The sequence below is a fragment of the Otolemur garnettii genome, unplaced genomic scaffold, assembly GCF_000181295.1.
Source record: "Otolemur garnettii isolate 467f Iridium unplaced genomic scaffold, OtoGar3 scaffold00003, whole genome shotgun sequence".
NCBI lineage: Eukaryota > Metazoa > Chordata > Mammalia > Primates > Galagidae > Otolemur > Otolemur garnettii.
The window spans coordinates 40,289,769-40,314,880 of NW_003852398.1; the positions used below are offsets into that span (position 1 = coordinate 40,289,769).

Below are 25,112 nucleotides of genomic sequence, written 5' to 3' on the forward strand. Positions count from 1 at the left end.
AAAAAAAAAAAAAAATTAAATAAATTAATATTAGTGTAGCACTTAGTACACTTCTGAGGACTACTAAGTGCTATATAAGATTTCATAAATATAAATCAAAAGGCATTGACCAAGCAAACCCCCAGATGGGGAGGGGGTGAGCCTTGGGAGGCCAGGTGAAGCAGAACGGGGCAGGGTGAGGCTGTGTGGGTGGGCTGGCGAGCCATGCTGAGCGGAGGGAGACAGCGCTGAAGACAGGGTCTGAGCCCTCACCACCGTACTCTCCTGACCCCAAGGACCCCACCTGCTTCCTGCAGTACTGGCCATATAGCACAGGGTCTGCTCAGTGGAGAATAAGGCTGCCGGAGACAAATGTCTTTGTGGTAAAATGATTTTTGTTCTTCTGGGTAGATACCTACTGATGGGATTACAGGGTCAAAAGGAAGGTCTACTTTTTGAGGATTCTCCATACTTCTTTCCAAAAGGGCTGTATTAGTTTACAATCTTGGAAAGTATCTTTTTTTTTTTTACAGTTTTTTGGCCAGGGCCGGGCTCGAACCCACCACCCCCAGTATATGGGGCTGGCGCCCTACTCCTTGAACCACAGACGCCACCCTCAGAAAGTATCTTTTAAATGAGGTTCACTGTTTCACTCCACCAAGGGAATGAAGTTTGTATCTCTTTCTTGTCATCCTTTATATAGTAGTTGCTACCTCACATACTTGTAATCACAATATTTACACAAATTTGTAAATTTTTTTTCTACTTACTGCATAAGCACTTACACCATGGTACTCCACAGTCTGCAATCATGAGTCTTCATACCAGCATATTTCACTTAGGTCTTTCATTGTGTACTTAATCCCCTATTGGTGGGCATTGAAGCTAACTCCTTTTTTTTTTTTGGCTGTGGCTGGGTTTGAATCCACCACCTCTAATATATGGGGCCAACACCCTACTCCTCTATTTTTAACAAGGACTATCTTTGCATGTGGCATTTCTCTGTTATCAGTTTTTTTTGTTTTGTTTTGTTTTGTTTGAGACTGAGTCTCACTCTGCTGCGCAGGCTATAGTGCCATGGCATCACACTAGCTTACAGCAACCTCAAACTCCTGGGTTCAAGTGATCCTCCTGCCCCATCCTCCCCAGTAGCTGGGACTACTGGCACCCCACCATGACACCCAGCTAGTTTTTTTGTTTTTAATAGAGAAGGGTGCTTGGTACCTATACCACAGTGGTTACGGCGCTAGCCACATACACTGAAGTTGGTGGGTTCGAACCCAGCACGGGCCAGCTAAAACAACAATGACAATTGCAACAAAAAATAGTCAGGCATTGTGGCGGGTAGCTGTGGTCCCAGCTACTTGGGAGGCTGAGGCAAGAGAATTGCTTCAGCCTAAGAGTTGGAGAGCTGTGATGCCACAGAACTCTACCAAGGGCAACGTTGTGGCAGGTGCCTGTGGTCCCAGCTACTTGAGAGGCTGAGGCAAGAGAATTGCTTAAGCCCAAGAATAGCTGCGAGCTGTGATGCCACAGCACTCTACCAAGGGCAACACAGTGGGACTCTGTCTCCAAAAAACAAAAAAAAATAGAGAGAAGGGATCTTGCTCTTGCTCAGGCTGGACTCAAACTCTTGAGTTCAAGGGATTTTCCTGCCTTGACCTCCCAATGTGGGAGGATTACAGGTGTGAGTCACAATACCCAGCCCTTTACCAGACTTTTAAATAGATTTTTCTGAACTGATGAATGGGGTGAAATGGTTTACTTTAAGCACTCTTGATACCATACTACAAATATGATTCCCCAAAATCTTATACCAATTGATAGTCCCTTCAGCAATACTTAAGTGATCCTTCCTCACTTTACCATTATCAGCTTGGGACATTACTATTCAAAATAAACGTTTCCGTAATGAGTAGGACCAAACCCAAGATGCCATGAAACGGCAGCGTTAATGTGCTTTTCTTTGATTGCTAAGGAAGATGCACATTGTGTTATGAATTGGTTAATAGCTGCTTTTCTTTATTTTGTCCCCTGAATTTTCCTTTGGTGTCTTTTGCTCATTTATATGTTAGGACTTTCTTTAGAGGGGCTCAGTGACCAGGAAAGTAGCTAAAAGAGAACCAGAAGACGAAGCAGCTGGCTGCCCGGGCTTCCATGGGCTGGGAGTGACTGGCAAGTGGGTGGAGAAGAAGGAGCAGCAGCCACTAAGCCAGTGGAAGCAGTATGCACCCACCTCGTCCATGAGTGGTGACAGGGCCCAAGAGATTGCAGGAGCCCAGGATCTTGCTCTGGCCTGAGCAACTCAGTACAGGACACAGAGACAGATGGTCTGGCTGACATTAAAGCACTGAATGCAGCCAACCCCTGGTGTGCAATCAGCCCCACTTCTGGGCCTCAGTTTCCTCGTGTGTACAGTGAGGGCCAGATAGAGACTCAGCACCTACCACTTCTGGATCCTAGAATTCCTGTCCTGTCAGGAAAGTAAAAGGGGCTCTCCTTCTGAGAAGGACAGTCATGGAAAGAACTAAAGGGGGGGGAGGCACTGTTGTGTCTCCCAGCTCCCAGGGCCTGGATCAGTGTGCCCCCCTTCTCAGCAGACCAAGGAGGCAGTGACCAGACAGCTGTGGGATTTCCTGGAAAACCATACTCCTCATGCGCACCACATTCTCCTTCCAGCAACTTCTTTTATAAAACAAATGCCCTGGGGAAGAACTGGCTTCTCTGGGAATGTGGCCTTGCCATGGTCAGCCATACCCACCCCCTACAAGAACACACACAGAGCCTCCTGGTCCACACAGCCTGGGGTCAGCAGTGTTCTCACACAGTCTGGGCTTTTGCCTAAAACATGTTTTTATAAATATGTATTCCACGGATATGGAATGAGCCCCTACTATGTGCCAACCACTGTTGTAGGCACTGGGGATGAGCAAGACAGAGAGAGACCCACAGACGCAAACAGATCATTCACAATGCACCCCCAAATACATGTGAAGCCAGTATGTGCCATAAGTACAGTGAATAGAGGGCAGCAGGGAGAGCATGGGTGCAGGGAGTGCCCGTGTGACTGGGTGCAGAACGTGAACACAGCGTCAAGGCCCCAGTACAGGGAGCACGGCAGGAGCACCACCTCAGGCAGAGGTCTGTGAACACCGACCCGAGCTGGGAACACGCCTGGATGTTTGAGGGATAAGACAAGCAGTGTGGCTGGGCACAGCCAGTGGGGGAAATGGCAGGTGCTGGTCACTAGAAGGTTGGCATTGTTTGGGACCTGAGCTGGATTCTGCAAGAGATCAGGAGCCAGCAAAGGGCCTTGAGCAGGGACCTCCCCCAGGGAAGGAGTGGCTACCCTGCGATCACTGGCTGACTTCTCTCATCCCTCCCTTCTGACGCAGTGGCCCCTTCCTCCAGGAAGCCAGCCCCAGCTCACTGTCTGGAGATGTTCCACATTCATCTCTGCAGTTGTTTGGTTAATATCTATCTTCCTCACTAGATTCTGAGATCCTTAGGGACAGGCACATATCTGCCTCTCGTTACCCTAAATCCCCAGCACTGTGAACAGAGTCTGGCACACAGTGGGTGTTCCATGAACATCAACATACGAGGTAAGTAAGTCCCCAGGGTCTCAGCCAATTTTCCACTCCCCCTAGGATTGCATCCTTTTTCTACTTCCTCCCTCCTGTGTCCTCCACACCTTGTATCTACCCTCTCCTAGAGCCCAGCATGACCATCTCCATCTACCGGAAGCGGCACACACACCGAGAAGGCTGTGATCCAGGGGACAGGGCATGTGTTGTCCTTCACTGCATCCCAGGGCACCTCCTTGCAGCAAGCAGTGCCACCTGACCTATGCCCAGCTCATCCTACCTCCACATCTGCTCAAAAACCCTGGCTAGGGCTACTGCACCCTGGAGACATATCAAAGATCAAGCCCCCTCCTTCGCTGAGTTGGGCAGTGCCACCCACAGACCTGCTGGCAGCAGGTGCTTAGAAAAGCTTGGTAGTTAAGAAATTCCTTTCACAACATAAAATGTATCATATTTGGGGGGGGGGGCGGCAATTGGCTATTTATGTTAAAGCCTTAAAACAGGCATGTCTCATGGCCCAGTGATTCATTTCTTAGATCTGATCCAATTTATAAAGAGTAGCCCCCAAATTAAGCTATGTGAATATTTGTCACACTGCACCACTTGTAAAAGCATATGGTTGAAAACAATCCAAACGTCTAATAGGGAGTAATCAGCTGAATTAGTTATAGCACATCTGTAGAATGGAATATTCTGCACCCAAAATAGTGGTAATAACAACAGCACTTACTAAACACTCTGTGCTGAGAGAGCTCACGCGAACAGGGGTCGGTTCTGTTTGTAAAGACACAAGGGCTTCTGCAGTAGCTTTCTGAAAACCAGAGACCAGCATGCTCTGGGAAGCACATTAAAGCTTTACATACATTGCCTCATTTAACTCCATCTATGCTGTGGATACCATTATCTTGTCCACCTCACAGATGAGGAAACCAATACCTAAAAGACTTAAGTCATCTGCCCAAAGCCACACAGCTAGTAAGCAGCTATGACTGTAGTCAACCACCTCCTAGCCATTACACAGCCTCAAATGATGCTATTATGGCAGATACAACAGAAGCAAGACTAGGCGCATGGAACAATGTTCTTTACATGCTGATAAGTACAACAAGCAGGTTATTAAACAGTACGCACTGCCTGATCCCATTTGCACACATGCATGCAAAGCAAAGAGAAAGGGATTTGGAAAGGCAACACCACCAGCATCTTGCTAGAGATCTCAGAATGGGTGGAATTGCTTGTGTTTCTTATGTTTCTTCCGGGTATGTTTTCTGATTTTTCTGAAACAAACACGTGCTTGTTCCGTATTAAGAAAAATTAATTTTGGATTTCAAAAAATTAACATAAATGGCCCAAAGCATTCCCTCCCTTGCGCTTTCCTTCTGCACAAGTGCACACGTCCCACCACCAGCCTCCATTTAGGTATAGGCTCAGGCACAGCTGCCCCTGGAGGCGTGAAAAGTGCCCCAAGTAGGGAGAAACAGCCACTCTGCCCCTCAGCAGACTATGCCCCACGACCTACCCCCAGGGCCCTCTGAGTACCTGCGCCCCCAGGGAGTTTCCAGGCTGACTGTACAGCTTGAGATGCTCTTATCCCCTACCTCTGGATCTCTCCGGGCAGCACTTCACCAAGAAATGAAGGGCCAAGGGCCAACAGGCCTGAAGGCCACCAGAGTGCCCCAGGAGCAGGAATGTCCTCAGTTCTATAGCCACATAGACAGGGGACCTTCCTGGCCTACTCAACTGCTTCCTGGCTCTGTAACCTCATGCAAGTTCTTTCTTCTCTGAGTCTGTTTCCATGCCTGTGAAACAAAGAAAAAAAAATACCACCTTGAAAGAAAAGTAGAAATGTTTAAGTATCAAAATAATACATAAAAATATACACATAATTCTGAAGTCAAACAGCTTAAAGGGAAAAAGATAAAGTATATATATGCATAATCCTGATGCCAGCAAGTAAGACTTTCTGGGCATTGTCTACAGGTCAGTCACTCTGTTAACCACTTTTTAATACATGATTTTCTATAGTTCTCACAGACACCCTGTGACAGGCACTGTGACTTTCTGCACCTTCCAGATGATAAAACGTAGGCTTAGAGTGGCAAAGTCACTTGCACTGGTAAGCAGTGGGGCAGGAACTTCTGCTGCCAGGGCTGGACCCACACCAGGACACCACTAAGCCTGGCACGATGTCTGGGACATAGGAGGAACTTCATCCAGATGGGTACCACTGGTACTGCTCCCTGGCCTCTGCCTGGCTTTGGAAAATAGTGGGACAATGAGGAGTCCCCCTGGTTTTCCTCAGCCCCTGGACACTCACACAGCCACTAGACCACAGGCTCACTTCAGGGAGCCTTCCTCTGGGAGTGACCCAAACTCCCCAAACACTCTCCTTGAGTCAGTTCCAGGGACCGCAGGCAATGTCTTTGCTGCTGTACAGTCTATGACAAACCCCTGTCCAGACCTGGCCAAGCACTCTGGCCACCAGGGCTGCTGGCCCAACAGAGACTGCCCACACCCTAGGGGTCAGGCCTGCTGGCGCTCACACTTGGCACCTGCCCCCAAACCCTTTCAAGGCCTTTTCTGAGATCTGGGCCCCGGGCCTGGGTCTCCCAGCCTCTCAAAACCATTGGCCTGTCTGGCTAGAGAAGGAACCACAGGAGTTGGAAAGCCTGTCCACCGTCGGGGCTCCCAAAAGCAAAGCCTGGCACTGGAAGGGCGTGCGCGCTGTAGTCTGGGTGAGCAAGTGTGTGAGCTCCAGAGGGTGTCGGATGTGAGTGTGTGAGTGTGTGACTGTGCGTGTGCACGCGAGGCTGCGATCGCGATCGCGGTCCGGTCCGTGGCGGACCGGCTGGGAAGGTCTCCTCCCCCCACCACATTGAGAAATCTCTGTGAGTCACCGAGCGGTTCTGCATATTAATGAGCGAGCTCGCTGCGAGGGCAGGAGCGGATTTAAAAGAGGCCAGGGCGGGCGGAGGAGGCTGTGGAGAGAGCGGGAGCCGAGCGCGGAGTGCAGCGCACGGCGACAGAAAGCCCCCGACACCCACCGACGGTGCAGCCCGAGAAAGCCAAGCCCAGCCGGGAGACGGTACAGCCCGAGAGAGCCGAGCCAGGAGGTGTCTCGGGCCGCCACACGGACGGGCCGGCGTCCTCCCCGCGTCCCTGCTCCCGCGCCGCGCCCCTCCGGCCAGCATGAGGCTCCTGGCGGCCGCGCTGCTCCTGCTGCTCCTGGCGCTGTGCGCCTCGCGCGTAGACGGTGAGTGCCGAGAGGGCCCCTTGTCGCCTCCCAGTCCTGTCCTGGAGAGCCCAAACACCAACTTCCAGGCATTCTGGGTCCCCGGAGGCTGTGGGTGGGTACCGAGGGCGACTGAGGCTCGGGAGACCCCTCCGCACAACTGAGCGGTTCGGCACGCTCTTCCGCAGGCTCCAAATGCAAGTGCTCTCGGAAGGGGCCCAAGATCCGCTACAGCGACGTGAAGAAGCTGGAAATGAAGCCAAAATACCCGCACTGCGAGGAGAAGATGGTTATGTGAGTTATCACTCCTCACGTTGAGCATTGGGCGTGCGCCGCCGCCGCTCTTAACCCGGGGCTGGGGCACAGCCTGGGGCCGGGGCGGGAAACAAACATTTCTCTCTGCCTTTGTCAAAGCCTTGGGAAGCCTTGGTCATTGCCCAGCGAGTCCTCTGGACGCTGGCGCTATACTCTGGAAGACAGGCTGGAAAAGGGGGTCCCTGTCCCTCACTCTGGAAACAGCCTCTGGAGCTCACCTGTGCTATGGAGTTGGACGGGTAGCCTCCCAGCTGCACTGTCGCAGCCCGCTTTGCTAGGGTTAAAGGCTCAGAGGCTAACTTAGAAGCCTAGATAGAAATCAGAGCCTCACACCCAACCTGAGGCCGCTACCCTCCTGTCCCTGGACAGAGGATTAACGCGGACATTATCTTAAATCCTGACTCTCGCTCCACAACCTTTCCCAGTCACAGAGCAGAGGACCACAGGGTTTTGTCTCCTAGAGACTCATTTTGGGAATGCTCAGCTCTTTCCCTACCAGCTGTACTCCTGTGGCTCCAGGATCCCCAGCAGTCTGGGGAGAGCGCTCTGCTGGGGTCAATGTGCCACATGGCTGGAGCCCTGTGTGGTGGGGATGGCGGATGCTTTAAAAACTGGGGCAGCGTGAGGGAACACTGAGTTTCCTCGCTCTTCTGCCTTCCCATTAACCACTTGAGGCCAACACCACTGTTTCCCCATCAATACACTCTTGGCCAGAAGGAAGCCCTTGGCAAAGCAACTACCAAATATTTGCCACGGACCATTGGGCCCTCTTCCCCTCCCCCAGAAACAGGATACACTTTATTCTCAGTCTGGGCAATTGCCTTCGACTGCCTGGCCCTCCTGGCCCTGCGGCCCAAAGGCCTTCACACAGTGTCTGAGGAAGCAGGGCTCACCCCCACTGGCTCCCGAATCCCCTGCCTAGGGACCGCACAGTCAGGCTGAAGTTAGGGGAATTTGAAAACCCACTGGCCCGAGCTGACCCCACTGCCTTCCTTCACAGGCACCTAAATTAACCTCCTTGTCCCTGCCCCTTGCCTTTCAGACCAAGTCCACAAAAGCAGCTGAAAATGTTTTGGGTGGGAGCCAGGGGTCAAATAAACTGGATGAGGAGCTAGAAGCCCTTCCAGGCGGGCGTGGGGAGGCTGAAAATGACAGGAGGCATTGCAAGTTAAAGTTCATTCCTCTAAGAGCTGAACCCCCCCCCCCATACCAAGCAAGTTTCTGAGATCTCTCAGGGGAAGAAAGCAGGGCATGGAGCGTAGTAATATCCCTAAAAGACAGAACTCTCAGTAAACAGGCTTGCTCTTTTCCTGGCTAAACTTTTCCAAATATAGAGGAAGTTCATGAGAAGGCTTTATGTTGCCTTGTGAACATAAGATCTCACACACAAGAGATCAGTACACAGTCACCCTCTCCTAAACCTCCAAACCCCACCCCATCCTTGAAGGGCTGAAAGCTCCTCTCCCCTCACAAGATCCTAAAACTCTCTAGATCAGACAAGGGGCCAGCACTTTTTGCCAAAGCAGATTTTCAGCCACAAAGTCTGAACAAAAGTGAGTTTTCCAGCTCATCCTGAGTCACCCAGAAATCCTTGCTAAAGTTAGGGGTGTGGGGATGGAGTGGAGCAGTGTGCTTTGGGAGTGGGAGTCCTTGCACCCAGAAGGATCCAGAAGAGTCCAGATCCTAGAAAGGGCAGTTTGCATCCCACATCCACTGAGCTCTCACTAAAACCCTCAGCACCCCAAGAACCTCTGAGGACAGGTCACAGGATTCAGAATTTCTGATATTGCTGGGGTCACAAATCCTCCTGTGTGCAGTCCAAAACTGATTTCCATAATCCCAGTCAGATGACGCAGCATCTGAACACTGTGGTGGGAGGGCCAGCTTCCCTCTCTGCTCTCCCTGACCTTCAGGATTTCGGATGCTCAGCCTGCACACTGGCTGACTGAGAAGGGGGTTTTCATTAGGCATCGCCTCGTCCTTTCCTTCAGAGCAAAAGCAGCCTCGTAGGCAGAGAGAAAAGCATTTGCTAAATTCCTGCAGGATGACTGTGTACAATGGCACACTCTGAAGCCTGGCCCATGCTCAAGACCCAGAGGGGTCTAGTGATGGCAGCACCAGTCACTCAGCATGAGCAGAAGGCCCATCCCAGCCCCCAGAGCACAGACAAGGGAATAGAACAGCTCACCTATAAAACAGTCTATCCCCATTCTGGTGGCAAGATCTGATGTTCTCTCTCCATCACTCCAGAGACTGAGATCACAGCAATTATGCCTCCTTCTAGAACTTGGCCCATGAGCCCTGACACTTTAAACTTGGTACCTGTGGGGAACTAACAGGCCTCTGCCTCTCCTCTGACACTTTCTACACTCAACCCCAACCTCCCCTCTTTGCCCCAAATGCCTAGTCCAATATCCAGTCTGACATAAGACCTTGTTTGACTGTGCCTCTCAAGAAGTGGCATCCTTACTTCACACTTTGCATTTTGCCAAGCACCCCAGAAACACCATCCTTCCTCCCTCATCCAGAAGGTTCCCCCTAACTCCTACCATCCCTGTAACCCAGCTCTGGCTGCAAGGCAGCAGGCTTGCCTCCCTTACCAGACCAGGGCACACACACTAAGGCTACTCTATCTCCTTGGCCATCTCACCTTCCAGGACTAATTCCTAATAACAGTAACTATCATGGTGTTTCTGCCAGGTTCTCAGATTACATACTTTTGATCATCCCAATAGCCCTATGACATGGAACCTGTTATTGTATCCATTTTACAGATGGGCAAACTGGATTCAGAAAGGTTATCCAAGGTCCCATAGCCAAACTAGGGATTCAAACCCAGGCTCCTGTACCCTGTAAGGTGCTATCCTGCTTCTCTTCCATATGACTAGGCTTCCTGTAGATGTCAGAATATTGTCCTGAGATTTCAGGCTGTAGAGAAAAGAGGTCTTATTTGTCTGCCTGAGGGTGAGATAACTGGGACCTGACACTCACGAGTGAAAATGAGCTTCATGGCCCAATAAGACTTCGCTTCAGAATCCAGAAATGGCTAGCCCTGGGCAACCTGCAGAGGGTTAGGGGAACTGGAGTTGAGGAGACATCTGTAGGGCATGTCTGAGCCTATCATGGAGCTCCTCAAATCCAAAGACAGAGGTCCGGACCCCTGCACCTTGCTGGCATTGGCTCTCTTCACCACTCGATGCCAGATTTCGAGTCTAAGGAGAAAGGTGAGCACTGCTCACTCCATATAGGGTTAGACCCTAATGTAGAGTCAGAGAATACAGGGACACCCAGAACCTTCCAAAGAGCCAGCCAGGGAGTGAGCACATAGGTAGGCTCCCTTGAGAGGAGGAAAGAGGCCACAGTCTCTCAGTGCCCCAATTCAGCCTGGGGCCACCTACGGGGCTACTATTCAAGCTCCTCAATCTGTCCCACTCCATTTCAGCATCACCACCAAGAGTGTGTCCAGGTACCGAGGTCAGGAGCACTGCCTACACCCCAAGCTGCAGAGCACCAAGCGGTTCATCAAGTGGTACAATGCCTGGAACGAGAAGCGCAGGTACACCCGTCCTTCCACCCTCCTCCCACCTCCCCAGACCCAGCTGTGCTTCCAGGATGGGGGGAGAACCCTCAGCCAAATCAGGTCATCTAACCTCAGGTACACCCCAATCCTCCACCCTCCACCCACCTCCCCCAAGCCCAGCTGTGCTCCCAGGATGGGAGGGGACTCTCAGCCAAATCAGGTCATCTAACCCCAGGTACACCCCGCCTCTTCCACCCTCCTCCCACCTTCCCCCAGACCCAGCTGTGCTCCCAGGTCAGGAGGGGACCCTCAGCCAAATCAGGTCATCTAACCCCATCTAATAGGTGAAAACATACCACAATATCTACAACCAGCAGTTGCCCAGACACTGCTTACATACCCCCAGGGCCAAGGAACTCAGCGCTTTACAAAGCAGACTCTCCTGTACAGTCGGAAACATTGGAGGCTTATCCTCTTGTGAACTGAAGTCTATCTCACTCTAACATTGACGTTATAGTCTTAATTCCTCTTTTTATTTAAATCACTTAAGCTGTCAAAGGGCTAGGTAAGTCCCTGGTGTGGCTATCTCATGTGGTTCTTATGGGATGAGATGTGACCGCTTAAGCAACCATACATGTTAACTATAAAACTGTGGGCACACCCACGAGCTGATGCCGATGACTCCTTGCCAACCACTTATCTCCCCTCCAAGGTGCCTCACACCCTTTGCTTTCCAGAAACCTGATAAACTCCTTCCTTCACAGGTATTGGGAGGGACCTTGGGTCTGACCTTTTAAAATGGAAGCCATTCTTGACCAAGGGGGGCAGTAGTGGTGAGATGACCAGTGCCCTGGATCAGACCCCTGTGCTAACTGGGCTCTGGTTTCCCATAATTTTTTTTTTTTTTTTTTTTGAGACAGAGTCTCCTTTGGTCATCTCGGTAGAGTACCATGGCATCTTAGCTCACAGCAACCTCAAATTCTTGGGTTCAAATAATTTTCTTGCCTCAGCCTCCCAGATAGCTGGGACTATAGGCACCTGCCATGGCACCTGATTATTTTTTAGAGACAAAGGAGGATGCTATTGATCAGATTGGTCTTGAACTTGTGAGCTCAGGCAACCACCCACCTCTGTCTCCCAAGTACTGAGATTACAGCCATGAGCCACCAAGCCCAGCCTGTTTTCCCATAATTAGAAGGTGGCTTCCCAGCTGTAATCCCTGAGGTTCCTGTGTCTGGCCTCAGATGGAGAGGCCACTTCCTGGCTTCGCTGTATCATGTGAAGGTGAGCCTACCTGGTGCAGGCCCATCCTTGAACACTCAGGGCCAGTTTATACTTTCACCTGTGTGGCATGACCAGCAGGTAACCTCCCCAGGAACAGGTATCAAGGAACTGTTTAAAGTCCTCTTTGCAGCGAGAAAGAGTACTGGGCCCAGGGTAGAGGAAGGAGAAGTGTACATAGTGGGCCTAGACCCATAGGGTCAGATGAGGGAGCTCCACCCTGCAGAAGAGAACCAAGGCTAAATGGGAGTGGCGAGTGACTTGCCTGGGAACACAGGGCAAAGCCAGGGCAGGAAAGTGACCTCCCGGCACCAACCCCCTCTCTGCAGTGCCAAAAGCACAGCCCAGTGGGTGCCTGCAGTGCCCTCCCCAGTACCCCGCCCAGCCCTCCTGTAGCCAGTACCCAGCCTCCTGCTCTGTACCTGAGCCTTTTCTGCTGCCTCCAAAACTGCCTCGTCTGCAGTTGCTTGAAATAGAAAGTGATGAGAGTGAGAGATTATTTTCTATAAATCTGATGGGAATGAACCCTCTTTCTGGTCAGGCCAGGCAGCTCACATGGCAAAAACAGAGCCTGCCTGCTCCACCTACTGTCTGTCACCCTCCAAGCCCTATGTCATCAAAAGTGGAACAAGGCTGACCCCAGGCCAGCTCATGGAGGAGACGGAGGCCCCCTTGATCTGACTGTGGGGAGATGCTCAAACCTTTGCCCACCTTGCTCCCCACCTCCACCTGGACTGTAGCTTGGAAGAAGAGGCACCTTGGGTCTAACCATGGCCTCGCTCTTTTCTATTTCTACAAATTCCAACAGTGAAAGCATCGCGCCTCTCAGGTGCCAGGCCTTCCCCCACTTCCTCAGTTCCCCCCCTTCCTTGGAGTGCTGAGGTGTCCTGAGGAAGGAAGGAGACATACCCTTGTCCCCTCCTCTCTCCCTGGTATAAGCTTGAAAATGTCTTTGAATGTAAAATGGAGATAAAGGAACTGTTTGAAGTCCTCTTCACAGAGGAAGAGAATACTGACCCTGGGTGGAGGAGGGAGAAATGTACACGGCAGGCCCACACCTGTGGGTACAAGGGAGCCCCAGCCACCTCAGAGACCACAGCTTCCGGCGACCACAGGAAGCTATGACATCAAGCATTTTATTTCAGCTCATAATTAGGTGGTCTTGCTCAGAAATCAGGAATAAGGAAGAGAGTGATGGGCTCAGTGTGACGTGTGGCCTGGGAGTGGCCAAGGGGCAGAAACCCAAGGAAGTAAAATGCCTAAATGGAGACAGCGTGAGCAGGGAGGGGAGGGCGGGCATGTCAAGGCCAGTAGGCTGAGGGCCAGCCCCACTGACCACCACCTCTGTCTGCAGGTGGCAGATTCTAGAACTGCCATTTTTGGAGGACATGCATTCTTTGGGCAAAATACCAAGATACAAGCCTCAGTCACAGGGGAGAACGCTTCCCCAGGCCCGCTATTTTCTGTAGGAAGATGCGGGAGCAGGCCACCACGGCAGGGAAAGACTTCTCGGTCCCTCCACCAACGCCCATGGTCATTGGGTACATCCTGAGTCTGTGGTGCCTCCGTTTCTTTGTGTGCAAAGAGGGCTTTCTCCATAGGGCTTTGAGAGTAAAATGAGATTGCAGAATGAAAAATGGCCAGAAAGGACAAAGGCAAGCCTGTGTGGGCATTTGAGGTCCCTGTGCTCATGTCCTCAGAGAAGTCCCTGCCCCTTCCCCCAGCCTCCTGCGTCCTGGGAGAGGGGCTCTCCCTGCACATGAGGGTGAAGCCCTCCCACCAGCTGCTTGTGAATTAGCTGCCACATGTCCTGAGCCACTCACACGTGTGTTTTCTCTTCCCAGGGTCTACGAAGAATAGGGTGAAAAATCTCTGATAGGAAACCTCCAGACCAGTTGGGAGACTTGAGCAAAGGACACTGCAGATTTAAAAAAGAAAAAAAAAACCTTCCTTTCTCACAGGCATAAGACACAAATTATATATTGTTATGAAGCACTTTTTATCAAGGGTCAGTTTTTACATTTTATAGCTGTGTGCGAAAGGCTTCCAGATGTGAGACCATCCCTCTTGTGCTCCAGACTTTATCACAGGCTGCTTTGTACCAAAAGGGGAGGAAACTCTTGCCTTTCCTTTTTAAAAAAAAAAAAAAAATGCTTTTTTGTATTTGTCCATACGTCACTATCCATCTGAGCTTTATAAGCGCCTGGGAGGAACAGCGAGCTTGGTGGAGGCATTTCATTGCAGGACTGCTCTGTTCCTAGCTCGGAAAGCTTCCGCTCACAGGTCCTGGCGCCTCGGCACAGCTGCCACAGGCTCTCCTGGGCTTGTGGGACAGTCACAGCCTCAGTGTGACTCCGCAGTGGCCCCTGCAGCCGGGCAAGCAGGAGCCAGTCTCTTTGCATCTGTTATTTGAGGAACTCAAGTTTGGTTGCCAGAAAAATGTGCTTCATTCCCCCCTGGTTAATTTTTACACACTCTAGGAAACATTTCCAAGATCCTGTGATGGCGAGGCAAATGATCCTTAAAGAAGGTGTGGGGTCTTTTCTCCAATCTGAGGGTTTCTGAAAGGTTCACTGCTTCAATATTGAATGTTTCGGAAGCATGTGAGGTTCCCAACACGGAGCAAAAACCTTAGGAGAAAACTTAAAAATATATGAATACATGCGCAGTCCATAGCAACAGCCGCGCCTTCTGTTGACAAGGGAAACCTTCAAAGCATGTTTCTTTCCCTCACCGCAATGGGACATGCAGTATCAAGCAATATACTTGTGACTCCCCCCTAAGTCTTCCATGTTAAAACTGTGCAGTCCCCTCCTGAAAGCTCAGATGGCCGCGCGCCCTTTCCTGTGTACACACACTCCCGAGAACGCCCTCCACACGCTGCCCTTCCGCGTTCGCTGCGTGTGCCGCTGTGTCACATGCTATGTACATGTCAGAAACCATTAGCATTGCATGCAGGTTTCATATTCTTTCTAAGACAAAGAGAAAAGTAATAAAATATATTTGAAATGTACCAAAATTCTAGGCTACTGACTTTTTCCTATTTAATTAAACTAAGATGACAATCAAATGTTCGTTACATCCTGAATAAACAGGGGACAAATGTATCGGGGAAGAAAAGTGGTGTGTTTCCTACGTACTGGTTACCACTGTCACCCTCGGTGGAACGTGTGGAGCTGTCATTACATCCCGAAGACAGGAAGCCAGGCTGAGGCACCTGTCCTACCTGACTCCCACACCTGCTGCAGGTTGACGGGAATGAGCAGGTTGCTGCGGTCCCCATGTAGAAAGGCAGCAGATGAGCCAGGCACGGTGCAGTGCAGGCCAGCGCTCCAAGATGGCTGGGCAGGGGGTCAGGGAAGACGAGAAGTGCCCAGCTGGGGGCTGCAGGGCCCTGGAGCCATGCTACCTGGGAGCCACACCTGGAAGATGCAGAGGCTCTGTTTCTGTTTCTGTCAAATGGACATGACAACAGTGCACACCTCAGCACTCTGGGGACCTAGCAAGACAATCCATGTAAAGCACCAAGAAGGACACCAGGGCACAGGGAGCACTCGCTACATGGGAGCCATTCTCACATTCACAAGACTAGGCCACTGTGCACGTCACACAAACTACCCACCATCCTGCATCTTACCATATCCTAAGCCAGCCAGGCCCCGAAACAGGCCTCTCTGTCCCTGCTCTGGGTCCCTCACACCCAGCAGCACTGTTCAAGGGGACACGCCTCTATCCTGTCTGCTACCTCCTAGCAGCTGGGAGCCACTTACTCCCTGCACCTCCTCAGACAGTATCCTGACGGGTTGGCACTGCCCACACCCTCCAGGACGCACAGCGTGCACTCTATCCTGGCATGTCCCTCGCAGGAGGCCACTGCAAACCCTCCCTCATCATGGTCCTATTTCTTCTTGGTGAAACTGAGGACCAGAGAGCTTAAGAGAGTTGCTCAAGGTCACCATTCCTCACACTCTCCAGTAGCCGGATAGCTGGGTTGGAGGAGGGGGCAGACTGAAGCCACGCTGGGCTGGAGACTGGAAAAGTGGGGGATCCATCTTGCCATTCCCTTCTTTGTTATAGAGGAAGAAGGCAGTCTGGACAGGGAGCCCCAGGGACATCAGAATAGAGTAGGAGAGTCTCCAGGGAGAGGGCACATGTCAGGGCAGGGGACAGCAGTGGCCAAGCCCCACTCCTGGGACCCTGAACCTCCCTGGCCCCAAAGCAGCACCACTGTGGGCTCAGAAGGGAAGGACCAGTGTAAAGAAGATGGCTAAAAGAGCCCCTGCTGCCAGTGGGGCACAGGATGTCCTGTGCTGTGAGAGTTTCAGCTCCCTGCACACCTTCCACTTGCCCTAAACACACTACAGTCTTCTTGTCCTTGTCCGAGAGGAGGCACCCTCGGGCTCTCCTCTGCCTGCCTATGGCTCTAGTGCCAGCCCACCCTCCTCCAGTTCTGCTGGACCGTATAGTCCCTCTCTTCCCTGACCTCCCATGTCACAGACTGGATTATTAATAACTGTGACAACTGTGCCAGGCCCCAGGGAAGAATCCCCTTTTCTGAGATTGCAGAGCCATTTCCCATTTTTTCCTCTTCTGGGCTTCCCAGTAGCCCTATGAAGTGTCCACCTGCCACATTTCAGAAAGAACAGTGATTGTAGGGCGCAAATTGAGGCCAGGTGGCCTTTCTAAGTGAGACCTATAGTTGTAGCTCTCGAGGGCTGCCCAGGGTTGGCACGAGCTTACTCCTCTGCACACAGGGGAGACCAAGCCCACCCGCAGGCTGGGCCCCACCTCCATCCAGAACCACCAGTCCTCACAGGCAGGCCTGCATTAGATCCCAATGCCACTGCCCTCAACTTCCCACAGGTACGTCCTGGGCAGGCCTCGTGCTGCAGAGGGCCTGCCACCAAACGTCCATGACCTCAGAGCGCTCCAGCCTGGCCTAGCCGCTCATCTCCTCCACCTCCCCAGGGCCCCTCCACATGGAGCTTCTCCTGGTCACCCCCAACCTTGCTTCAGGACTGGCTGCATAGTTTGTGGGGACTGAAACAAAAAATAGTTTTGGGGCTCCCTGTTCAAAAATTTTTAAGAATTACAAGATGTCTCCTATTGTGTGATAGGTAAAAAAAAAAAGAAAAGAAAAGAAAATGAATCGTAAGATGGCAATAGCAGACCCCAAGATTGCATTAATATACACAGCTATGATTTAATAATAAAAAAAAAAACCAAGCATGGTGTGGTGCCCTCTCCAGACACACCCTGCATTACTCACATGTGGCAAGTCCATGAAGGCAGCCCTACCTCCAGCTCAGCTCCAGTACTCATCTGGATGACGCCCCTTACCCTCAATCATTACAGAACTTGCACTACAGTTTAACAGTTTTAAGTTGGATTTTAACTTGAACATCTAACCGGATATGTTCTTAGAAGCCAGGGACTGTGTCTTACACTTCTCAGTAAAAACCTCTCAGAATCTATGATAGTATTTATAAAGTTCCTCAAAGGTAATCAATTAGTTAACTAATCAGTTAGTACAGTATTAGGATCTTAGGGAACCCCTGGGAGCATGCTTTCTTCACTCATTTCGTAGCCACCACTGTGTGCAAAGCTCTGCTGAGCACCACCAGGCATAGAGGTTTGGTCAGGTGTGGCCCCATCTCCTCAAGAGCAGAGTCCAATCAGTCGTTCAACCACCCACCGTGTCACTATTAACCACTGACCGTGGGCCACACATCACACACTGCACTGGAAGCTGGAGATGGCGCCTCCAGAAACGCAGTCTACAAGGGAAGCAAAGAAGCTGCCTGAAATTGTGTGTTGGTCTAATCTCTGGAGAGACACACAGCAGGCTCTTGGGACACTCCAAGGGGCACCTTACCCAGGCTCAGGGGAAGAGTCTTCTGATCAAGACCTCTGTCCATCCTGGGAGGGTTCAAGGCACATTGCAAGTTGCTTCAGTCAACGCAAAACAGCACTGATTCCACCCTGGCTCTGTCACGGCCAGTGGCCCTTTGTGTGACCATGCACTATGAGACACCCCATACAAGGCAGAGCCACGGGTAGAGAAGTGGGAACACCAGCCATGCCCCAGGTAGACGTCCAGGGAGACCAGCCCCAGCCCCAGCCTCCACTGCCATCTCCTCTGCCTCTTTTTCCCTCCTCCGTCACCACCACCTGCCTGTCCCACCAGAAACTGGGGCTGGGGTCTCACCAGCCTCATGGGCAAGGAGGTCTACACAGCCTCTCCTGTTCAACTTCTCACTCAAGGAAGACACTGAGGGGCCTTTAGAGCACACCTCACGGCATGTTTTCCACTCCTTCTGTTTTTGAAAAGTTAAATGGATAGCCTTGGAGGACACCAAGAAAACCCTAAGCTTTTTTTCTTGCTTTCAAGGTACCCTCTACCAACTTTCTCTCTATTATACTGCGCTGAGCCTCGCCACCAGGGGGCGGCAAAGAGCCCATGCACCTCGGTCAGTGGCTCTCCAAGGTCCCAGGAAGGGCAGGAGATCAGTGACAGCAGTGACTAGATATTGCCAGCCAGGCCTTGCACTGGGAGCCTTATCTTGTTGAATCCTGGTAACCGCCACAGCAGGGGGTTTCTGTCACAGCTCCATTTTACAGATGAGAAACTGAAGCTCAGAGAGGCAAATACAATATCCATATTCACACAGCTAGCAGGTGGTAGAGAGACAGGGTTCAAAACCAGGTGTATCTGGCTCCCAGCAGGTTTTTTGCTCCCTGAAGTAGGCATTGTCTTACAGCTCCCATCCACCCCAGCCCCCAGGACACCCCACTGTGCTTTCAAGCTGGAGCTGCCAGGGCCTAACTCTGGGCTTACCTCCAGTTCACTGAGACAAGATCAATCCTCCAGTTTGGTGCGCCACACAGACAGTCAGCCTTGGTTTCTTGTGCTGGTGTCCTGCTTTCATTTTAAAGGCAGAGAAAGACTGTAGAAATCTCATGCAACTCCAGGTTTCCTCCTGGATCCCAGACAGGGAGCCCTGGAACTGGGAAGCAGTTCACACCCAGCAGACACAAATTCTGCTTGAGTAGAAGCAGCCAGAAAGCTGTCCACCTAGCACCAAATAAACCAAATAAGCAAAGTGACTATGATGTCACCAAATTCAACTCAACGTTTTCATTAGAAACAAGTTGAAAACATCAAGCTGTTAGGTAAAAAATTAATTCAAATTAGATTTAAAATAATCCACTTTTCACAATGAGGACAGAATTGATATTCCAGGATGAGTGTGAGGCATGTCTAATTAGATGCAGATGAGACTCATCTAATATTCAAAGTTATTCCCCAGGGCAAATGGGAAGGTGAAGCAACAGGCCTAGAACAAGAATCATTTCTAAATTACAAAAGCTTTTCCCCTGAAATAGAGGCCTGCAAAGGCAGGCTGAATTATGCATTAGCCCTGGTACAGCCAAAAAAGTGTTATAAGCCAAGAAAATGATGAGCAAAAGCATATCCTTCAGTTCCTTTACAGCTGCTGAGATACCAACCCTATGATTTCACATATTTTGAGGGAATCAAAGTTTAACAAATTAACTGCCATGTGAGTTGTATTTAATTCATGCTAATTTTGAGCCCAGGGCCTCCGGAAGCATACGTAACTCACATGTCTCTGACCAAATAAAAGGTGGACCCAGAAAAAATAAACACAATAGCAACAACCACAACTTTCTCAACAAACTCCACTATTAGTCCCATTTTACTGATGAAGAATTTAAGGCTTACAGATGCTAAGTGACTCATCTGAGGTCACCCAGTAGCCAAGTGGCCATGGGCAGTGTTAACCTCTTTGATTGGACATGCCTAGGCAAGATGACCACATATCCTGGTTTGCTTGGGACAGTCCCAGTTTATGATAGCTGTTCCAGTGTAATCATGAGGAGTGTTCCCTTTCACTTTGAAAAGAGCCCTAGTAGGGTCGGTATGTTATATGGTCACCCCACTTACAGGGCCTAACAGAAAGTACACAGGGTGTGAGATTGTGCAATGTCTAGGGAATGACTAGTCGCCTTCACTCTTAGGATGACCTATTCCTTTTTTTTTTTTTCAGATTAGTATGCAGGCACAAACAGGTTACAATGTTCGCATTTGTCAGGTAAGGGCCCTGTTGTAGTTGTGCCCCTCACCCAGGAGGTGTGCCATATACCCTTACATTGTGCCCATTAGGTGAGAGCACAATCCCCCTCCCTCCTCCCCCCAATTCGAATTAAACTGGGTTTTTCTCTAGTGTGGGTGTGTATTAGTTCATATTAGTTCATCAGCTGGCTTCATATTAGTACTGAAGATGTATTAGTATTGTTTTTCCATTCTTGTGATACTTTATAAAAGAGAATGTGCTCCAACTCTATCCAGGTTAATAAAAAAGATGTAAAGTCTTCATCTTTTTATGGCTGAATAGTATTTCATGGTAGACATATACCAGTTTTTTAATCCATTCTTGGGTTGATAGGCACTTGGGTTGATTCCACATTTTGGAGATTGTAAATTGAACTATGATAAATAATCTAATGCAAATGTCCTTATGATGAAAAGATTTTTGTCCCTTGGGATGACCTATTCCTAATGAGCAATGGTAACTCTTCAACCCCACGGAGCACCTGCTCTCTGCCTAGCCCCTGGTTTTCCCTGTTCCCTCCTGCCCTGCCTTCCCTGTCAGACAAGGATTGGGTCTGATGCCAGTGGGTCCTTCACTAGGAGGCGCAGGGCTCACTGGAGACCCACCTGTTGGGTGAAGACCCAAACCAATAACACTGTACCCCTCTCCACGTGTCTGTTGGCTCAAGACACTCTAGACAATTAAAGTATCAGGTTCTGGTTTCAGGAGAACAAAAGTCAGCCAAGCAGCTGTGCTTCCAAGAGGATGGAGGAAAACCTTTCCTTGACAATTTGGTTGGCATGTGCTTTAGGTGGGGGATTAGCCACTTCAGAGGAGTGTAATGGGATATGGGCCTTTGACATGCTATTCCAATTCAAGGGGGGCACACTGGGAGCTGGGAATCCACGGGGACCCACAGGCACAGCTCCCTCCCCCGTCTCACCTGACCACAGTAAGGTGCTCACTTGCTCCTTTCCCTGAGGTGGAAAAGAGTCGGTGTGGGAGAGAGGGCAGCAACCCAAAACACAGGCCAGGGGACCTTGCTGGTGCCATAGCCACTCAGAGCCACTGCCGGCTCAGTGCAGCTCTGGAATGGCACCCAAGCCCTGCAGGCTCTCTGACTCTTTTTACCTCTCCTTGGGCCAGCATCCTGTCTGCCCTGGATGTCACCTCACCCCAAATGCTAAGAGGGTTTCTGCACTTCCCCGGAGGTCAATTCAAATGCTCCTCACGAGAATAGATACCCAGAAGGGGCCCAGGCCCCCAGGCTCACTGTCCTACCCCCAGGTGTCTGCAGAGCTTTCCTGGCTCCTCTCCTTCAAAGTCCAGAGACCATGGGCAAGTTACTTCATTTCCCACTGTCCCAACTTTACAGCTTTAGTGAATAATAAATGACATAAATGTCTCAACGCAGACAGTAAGCAGCCAATAATAAATGGCAGTTGCTAATTATTATTATTATCCTGCCTTCAAGATTTCCAAGAGAAGCTATAGTTTTATAACCTATGCTGACCGACCTGGATTAGTATTATATTTATTAGGCATAAAAAGGCCAAACTTGGCACATATCTGCCAAGAGAAGAATGTGGAAATTTCTCTGTCTTTGGGCAAACTTCCATGCCTCAGTTTCATCCCTGTAAAATAGGAATAATAATGGCATTTAACCCCAAAGACTCTTTGGAGACACTAAATAAGGTAACGTAAGCACAATGTGTACAATTTTGCGTAACACATAATAAGCACACAGTAAATGATAGTTAACAATAAATTCCTGTTACTCACAAGAACGTATTTCACAGTCTAAAGAATCTTAAACCTGGGGGGGGAAATACCTTGGCTTCTAGTCCCAACTTCTATATAACAGAAAAATTTCTTTGAAGTTGTGAATTTTTTTTAACTGCTTTTGAACTCGGGACTCTCAAAACCTGATGGATACTATCATTCCTTTTCCATGAAAAAAAATACATACAATATTTTTCAAACAATTTCAGGAGATTCTTGGACTCCCCTGAAGTTATCCCATGGTTCCTTGGACCCTGGGTAACTCCCGCCTTAGACCGTCCCCGTAGGGCACCTGCAGGCAGCTTGAATACTTAAAGTAACAGGAGACTAATGACTCATAAAGCCCTCTGCAGTTGGAAAAGTCCAAGTCCTAACAAGCGTTAATAAGGAGGACACAAAAATACACTTCTGGGTTCCCTCCCCCAAGCCACACAGAGGTAGCCCAACGCCTTCCTCAGGAGCAGAGGCCATCCTGGGACATATCTGACTTTTTCCAGACTAACCCTCGGTGCTCTCAGCCGTTCCAGGTGACAGCGTCCAGGCCCTTTGCCTCCCAGGTCACCCTCCCAAGCTACCTCTGATGAGCCTGTTTGTTCCTTTTCCAACAGACTGCAAGGCTGCAATTCTGAAAACCATCAAGTCGCTCTGCGGGTTCTTAGAGCAGGAAAAGGAAGTCGTCGGCGCCCTGAGCTCACATTTAAGAGACAGGCCGAAGGCGCCATCTTGTGGCCACTTTACAACTTGCATGTTTTTTGGCGCGCGCGTTGGCGCCCCTGGGAGAAAGCAACAGGGAACAGGGGGCTTCCCCCCTTTCATATGGGGATTGATCATGAAAGATCACAGTAGAATGCTTTCTCCCTGCAAAATCTATCCATCGGAACCCATAAGGAAACTGTATGATGAATCGGATAAAAGCAAAAGTCTGAAATCAGACAGCTACCTGCGTTTGACTCTCAGTTAACTTGATACTGACAAACCAAGCAACTTTGGTCAAATCACAGGCCTGCTTGGAAACTCAGTTTCTCTAGTGGTTAAATGGGGATAATAATAGAACATATCTCATAAAGATGGTAGTTAGAAGGACTAAACCCAGTCACGCACACAGTTCCTTAGCACCGCCCCTAAGACATAGCATGTGCATTATTTCTCAATGTCTTGATATCACTAGTAAGCAGCAGCAATGAGATGGAAGTGGATGGAGAAGGGGAGGGCTGGTAATCCACTACCTAAAATATACACATTTATTAGAAGGCATGCTTTGACTTCAGAGATGTTAAAACATGAAGCAAAGCAAGATCATTTTAGATCTTAGATTGTGCTGCACTGTGAGTGCAACTGAGTCACTTGGGCTGCCCTGCATCCAACCCATGGGGACACAACACATCATGCTCAAGGCTGGCAATCTTCTCTCGAAGGTCAAAGGGGTAGTGGACAGCTCACGTCCTCAGACCCTGAGGGGATTCAGCGTATTCCTGTAGCCATCTGAGTGGGCAAGCGCTTCTAGGAGGGAGTGTTAAAGTCCCAGAGATTCACAGGTGCTCTTATTTCCCCACAATTGGAGAGCTGGTTAAGTGGTAGCTGCTGACAAATTCAGGTGAGTAGAAAAGTAGCCACAGAGCAGAGATCCGGAAGCACCTGAAGACAAAAAAGGTAAAAATGGGCTCGGCGCCTGTAGCTCAAGCGGCTAGGGAATAAGCCACATACACCAGAGCTGGTGGGTTCGAATCCAGCCCGCCCACCAAACAACGACAATTACAATAAATTATAGCTGGGCATTGTGGCAAGTGCCTGTGGTCCCAGCTACTTGGGAGGCTGAGGCAAGAGACTCACTTAAGCCCAAGAGCTGGAGGTGGCTGTGAGCTGTGACGCGACGGCCCTCTACCCAGGGCGACAGCTTGAGACTCCATCTCAAAAAGATAAAACCGGAAGAGGGCAAGAAGCGCTTGCCTTGTACCAGGCACCAGTGCATGGGGAGGACGAAGGATTTTCATACATTTATGGGAAGATATTTGAAAGGCCACCTGGTCATATCCCCGTTTCAAAAGGTGCGGCTTAAGCGCCTTTATATTAATTAGTTTTACATAATCCTAGCGTTATAATTGTGTCTGTCCTCAAAGTTAGCATTCCTTGAAACCTAGTCGGTGCCAGGCACAGCGACTAGGACATTGTTCGATGTTGTTAAGCGCAGTCGCTCTGGGAAACAGGCACTGCTGTAACCTCCGTTTCACAGAAGAGATCAGAAGCCCAGAGAAGCCTAGTAATTTGCCCTCTTTTTCAGTACCAGCATCCCAGCATCTGCCTTCAATTGGGGACTGCCTTTCCCCACACCTCACCCTCCTCAGGTGGTTCTATAAACGGGGAGGGCCCATGGTGCGGGACTGTAGGTCGAGACGCCCACCCACACCCACACCCTCGCCAGAGGTAGAGCAGGGCCATAGGGACTAGCCAATCGGAGCTCGAGCATCACCCTAGCACATTGATTGGCTAAGATATGGACACATGACACAAGAAAGCTAATCAGAGACTTCACAAGATTGAGCCGGTGGAAGTTGGAAAAACAGGCTATTTCATCTTGGCTCACAAGCTATGAGGGCTTGGACTTGAAGAATCAGAGGGTTTCCTTGGGACCTTGTGAAGAAAACCTGCCTGAGACCAAAGCCAACACACAAAAGGAATCAGAACCGAGCAGTGAAGTGACAGGACTAAGCCTCTGTGGGTTAACTCCTGGATCCAGCTCTTTCTGGTTACAGGAGCCAACTCATTCTGCTTTTGCCTCAGTCAGACTCAAATCTCTAACACTTGCAATCTATACAGATAAAAAAGGAAAAGAGAGATCCAGTTGCAGAAAATATTAACAAATAACTTTATAATTAATAAGGTTTTTAAAATAAGTAACGAAGGATAACAGCCCCAGGGGATTCAAAATTGGAACAATTACAGTGTAATAAGGGTTAGAGCCATGGAGTCCAACCTAATAGATTAAAATTAAAAGCTAGCATGGAAAAAGCCTCTCCATCGCAAAGGTCAAAAAGAAGTGATTGCTGAGCAGAACAGAACCCTTTCTATTAGGAAGAATATTACCAAGTGGCATTTCTGTTTTGTGTTGTCAGATATTTCTCTGAAGCCTGTGTGGCAATATGAAAATACCTTCAGGAATTGCTGAATAAGCCCCTTAAGCTAACAATCCTATTTCTAGGAATTTATCCTATGGGGAAAATCTCAGTCAAGGAAATTAATATTAGCATGGAGATGTTCACAGCAGCATTATTTACTATAAAATAAGTAAAAATAAAGAACTGGTT

The 25,112-nt window shown here is 49.8% G+C and overlaps 1 protein-coding gene and 1 pseudogene across 2 annotated transcripts; both read left to right on the plus strand.

Moving 5' to 3' along the window:
* Positions 1–6,474: 6,474 nt before the first annotated feature.
* On the plus strand, positions 6,475–14,933 carry CXCL14 (C-X-C motif chemokine ligand 14). The gene is made up of 4 exons (XM_003782175.1): positions 6,475–6,819; positions 6,987–7,092; positions 10,556–10,669; positions 13,759–14,933. Exons 1-4 carry the CDS (start codon positions 6,483–6,485, stop codon positions 13,772–13,774), a joined length of 573 nt encoding a protein of 190 aa, XP_003782223.1. The 5' UTR covers positions 6,475–6,482; the 3' UTR covers positions 13,775–14,933.
* On the plus strand, positions 13,793–14,933 carry LOC111726211 (annotated as a pseudogene). Its single transcript, XR_002774046.1, has one exon. The product of XR_002774046.1 is annotated as an uncharacterized LOC111726211 (transcript).
* Positions 14,934–25,112: the final 10,179 nt, after the last annotated feature.

Excerpts from the sequence above, each read along its gene's own strand:
- CXCL14 (XM_003782175.1), top strand. The coding sequence starts at position 6,483 with ATGAGCGAGCTCGCTGCGAGGGCAGGAGCGGATTTAAAAGAGGCCAGG. Across the intron at positions 6,820-6,986 it reads GTGCGCCTCGCGCGTAGACG|GCTCCAAATGCAAGTGCTCT; the intron begins GTGAGTGCCGAG and ends GCTCTTCCGCAG. Across the intron at positions 7,093-10,555 it reads TGCGAGGAGAAGATGGTTAT|CATCACCACCAAGAGTGTGT; the intron begins GTGAGTTATCAC and ends ACTCCATTTCAG.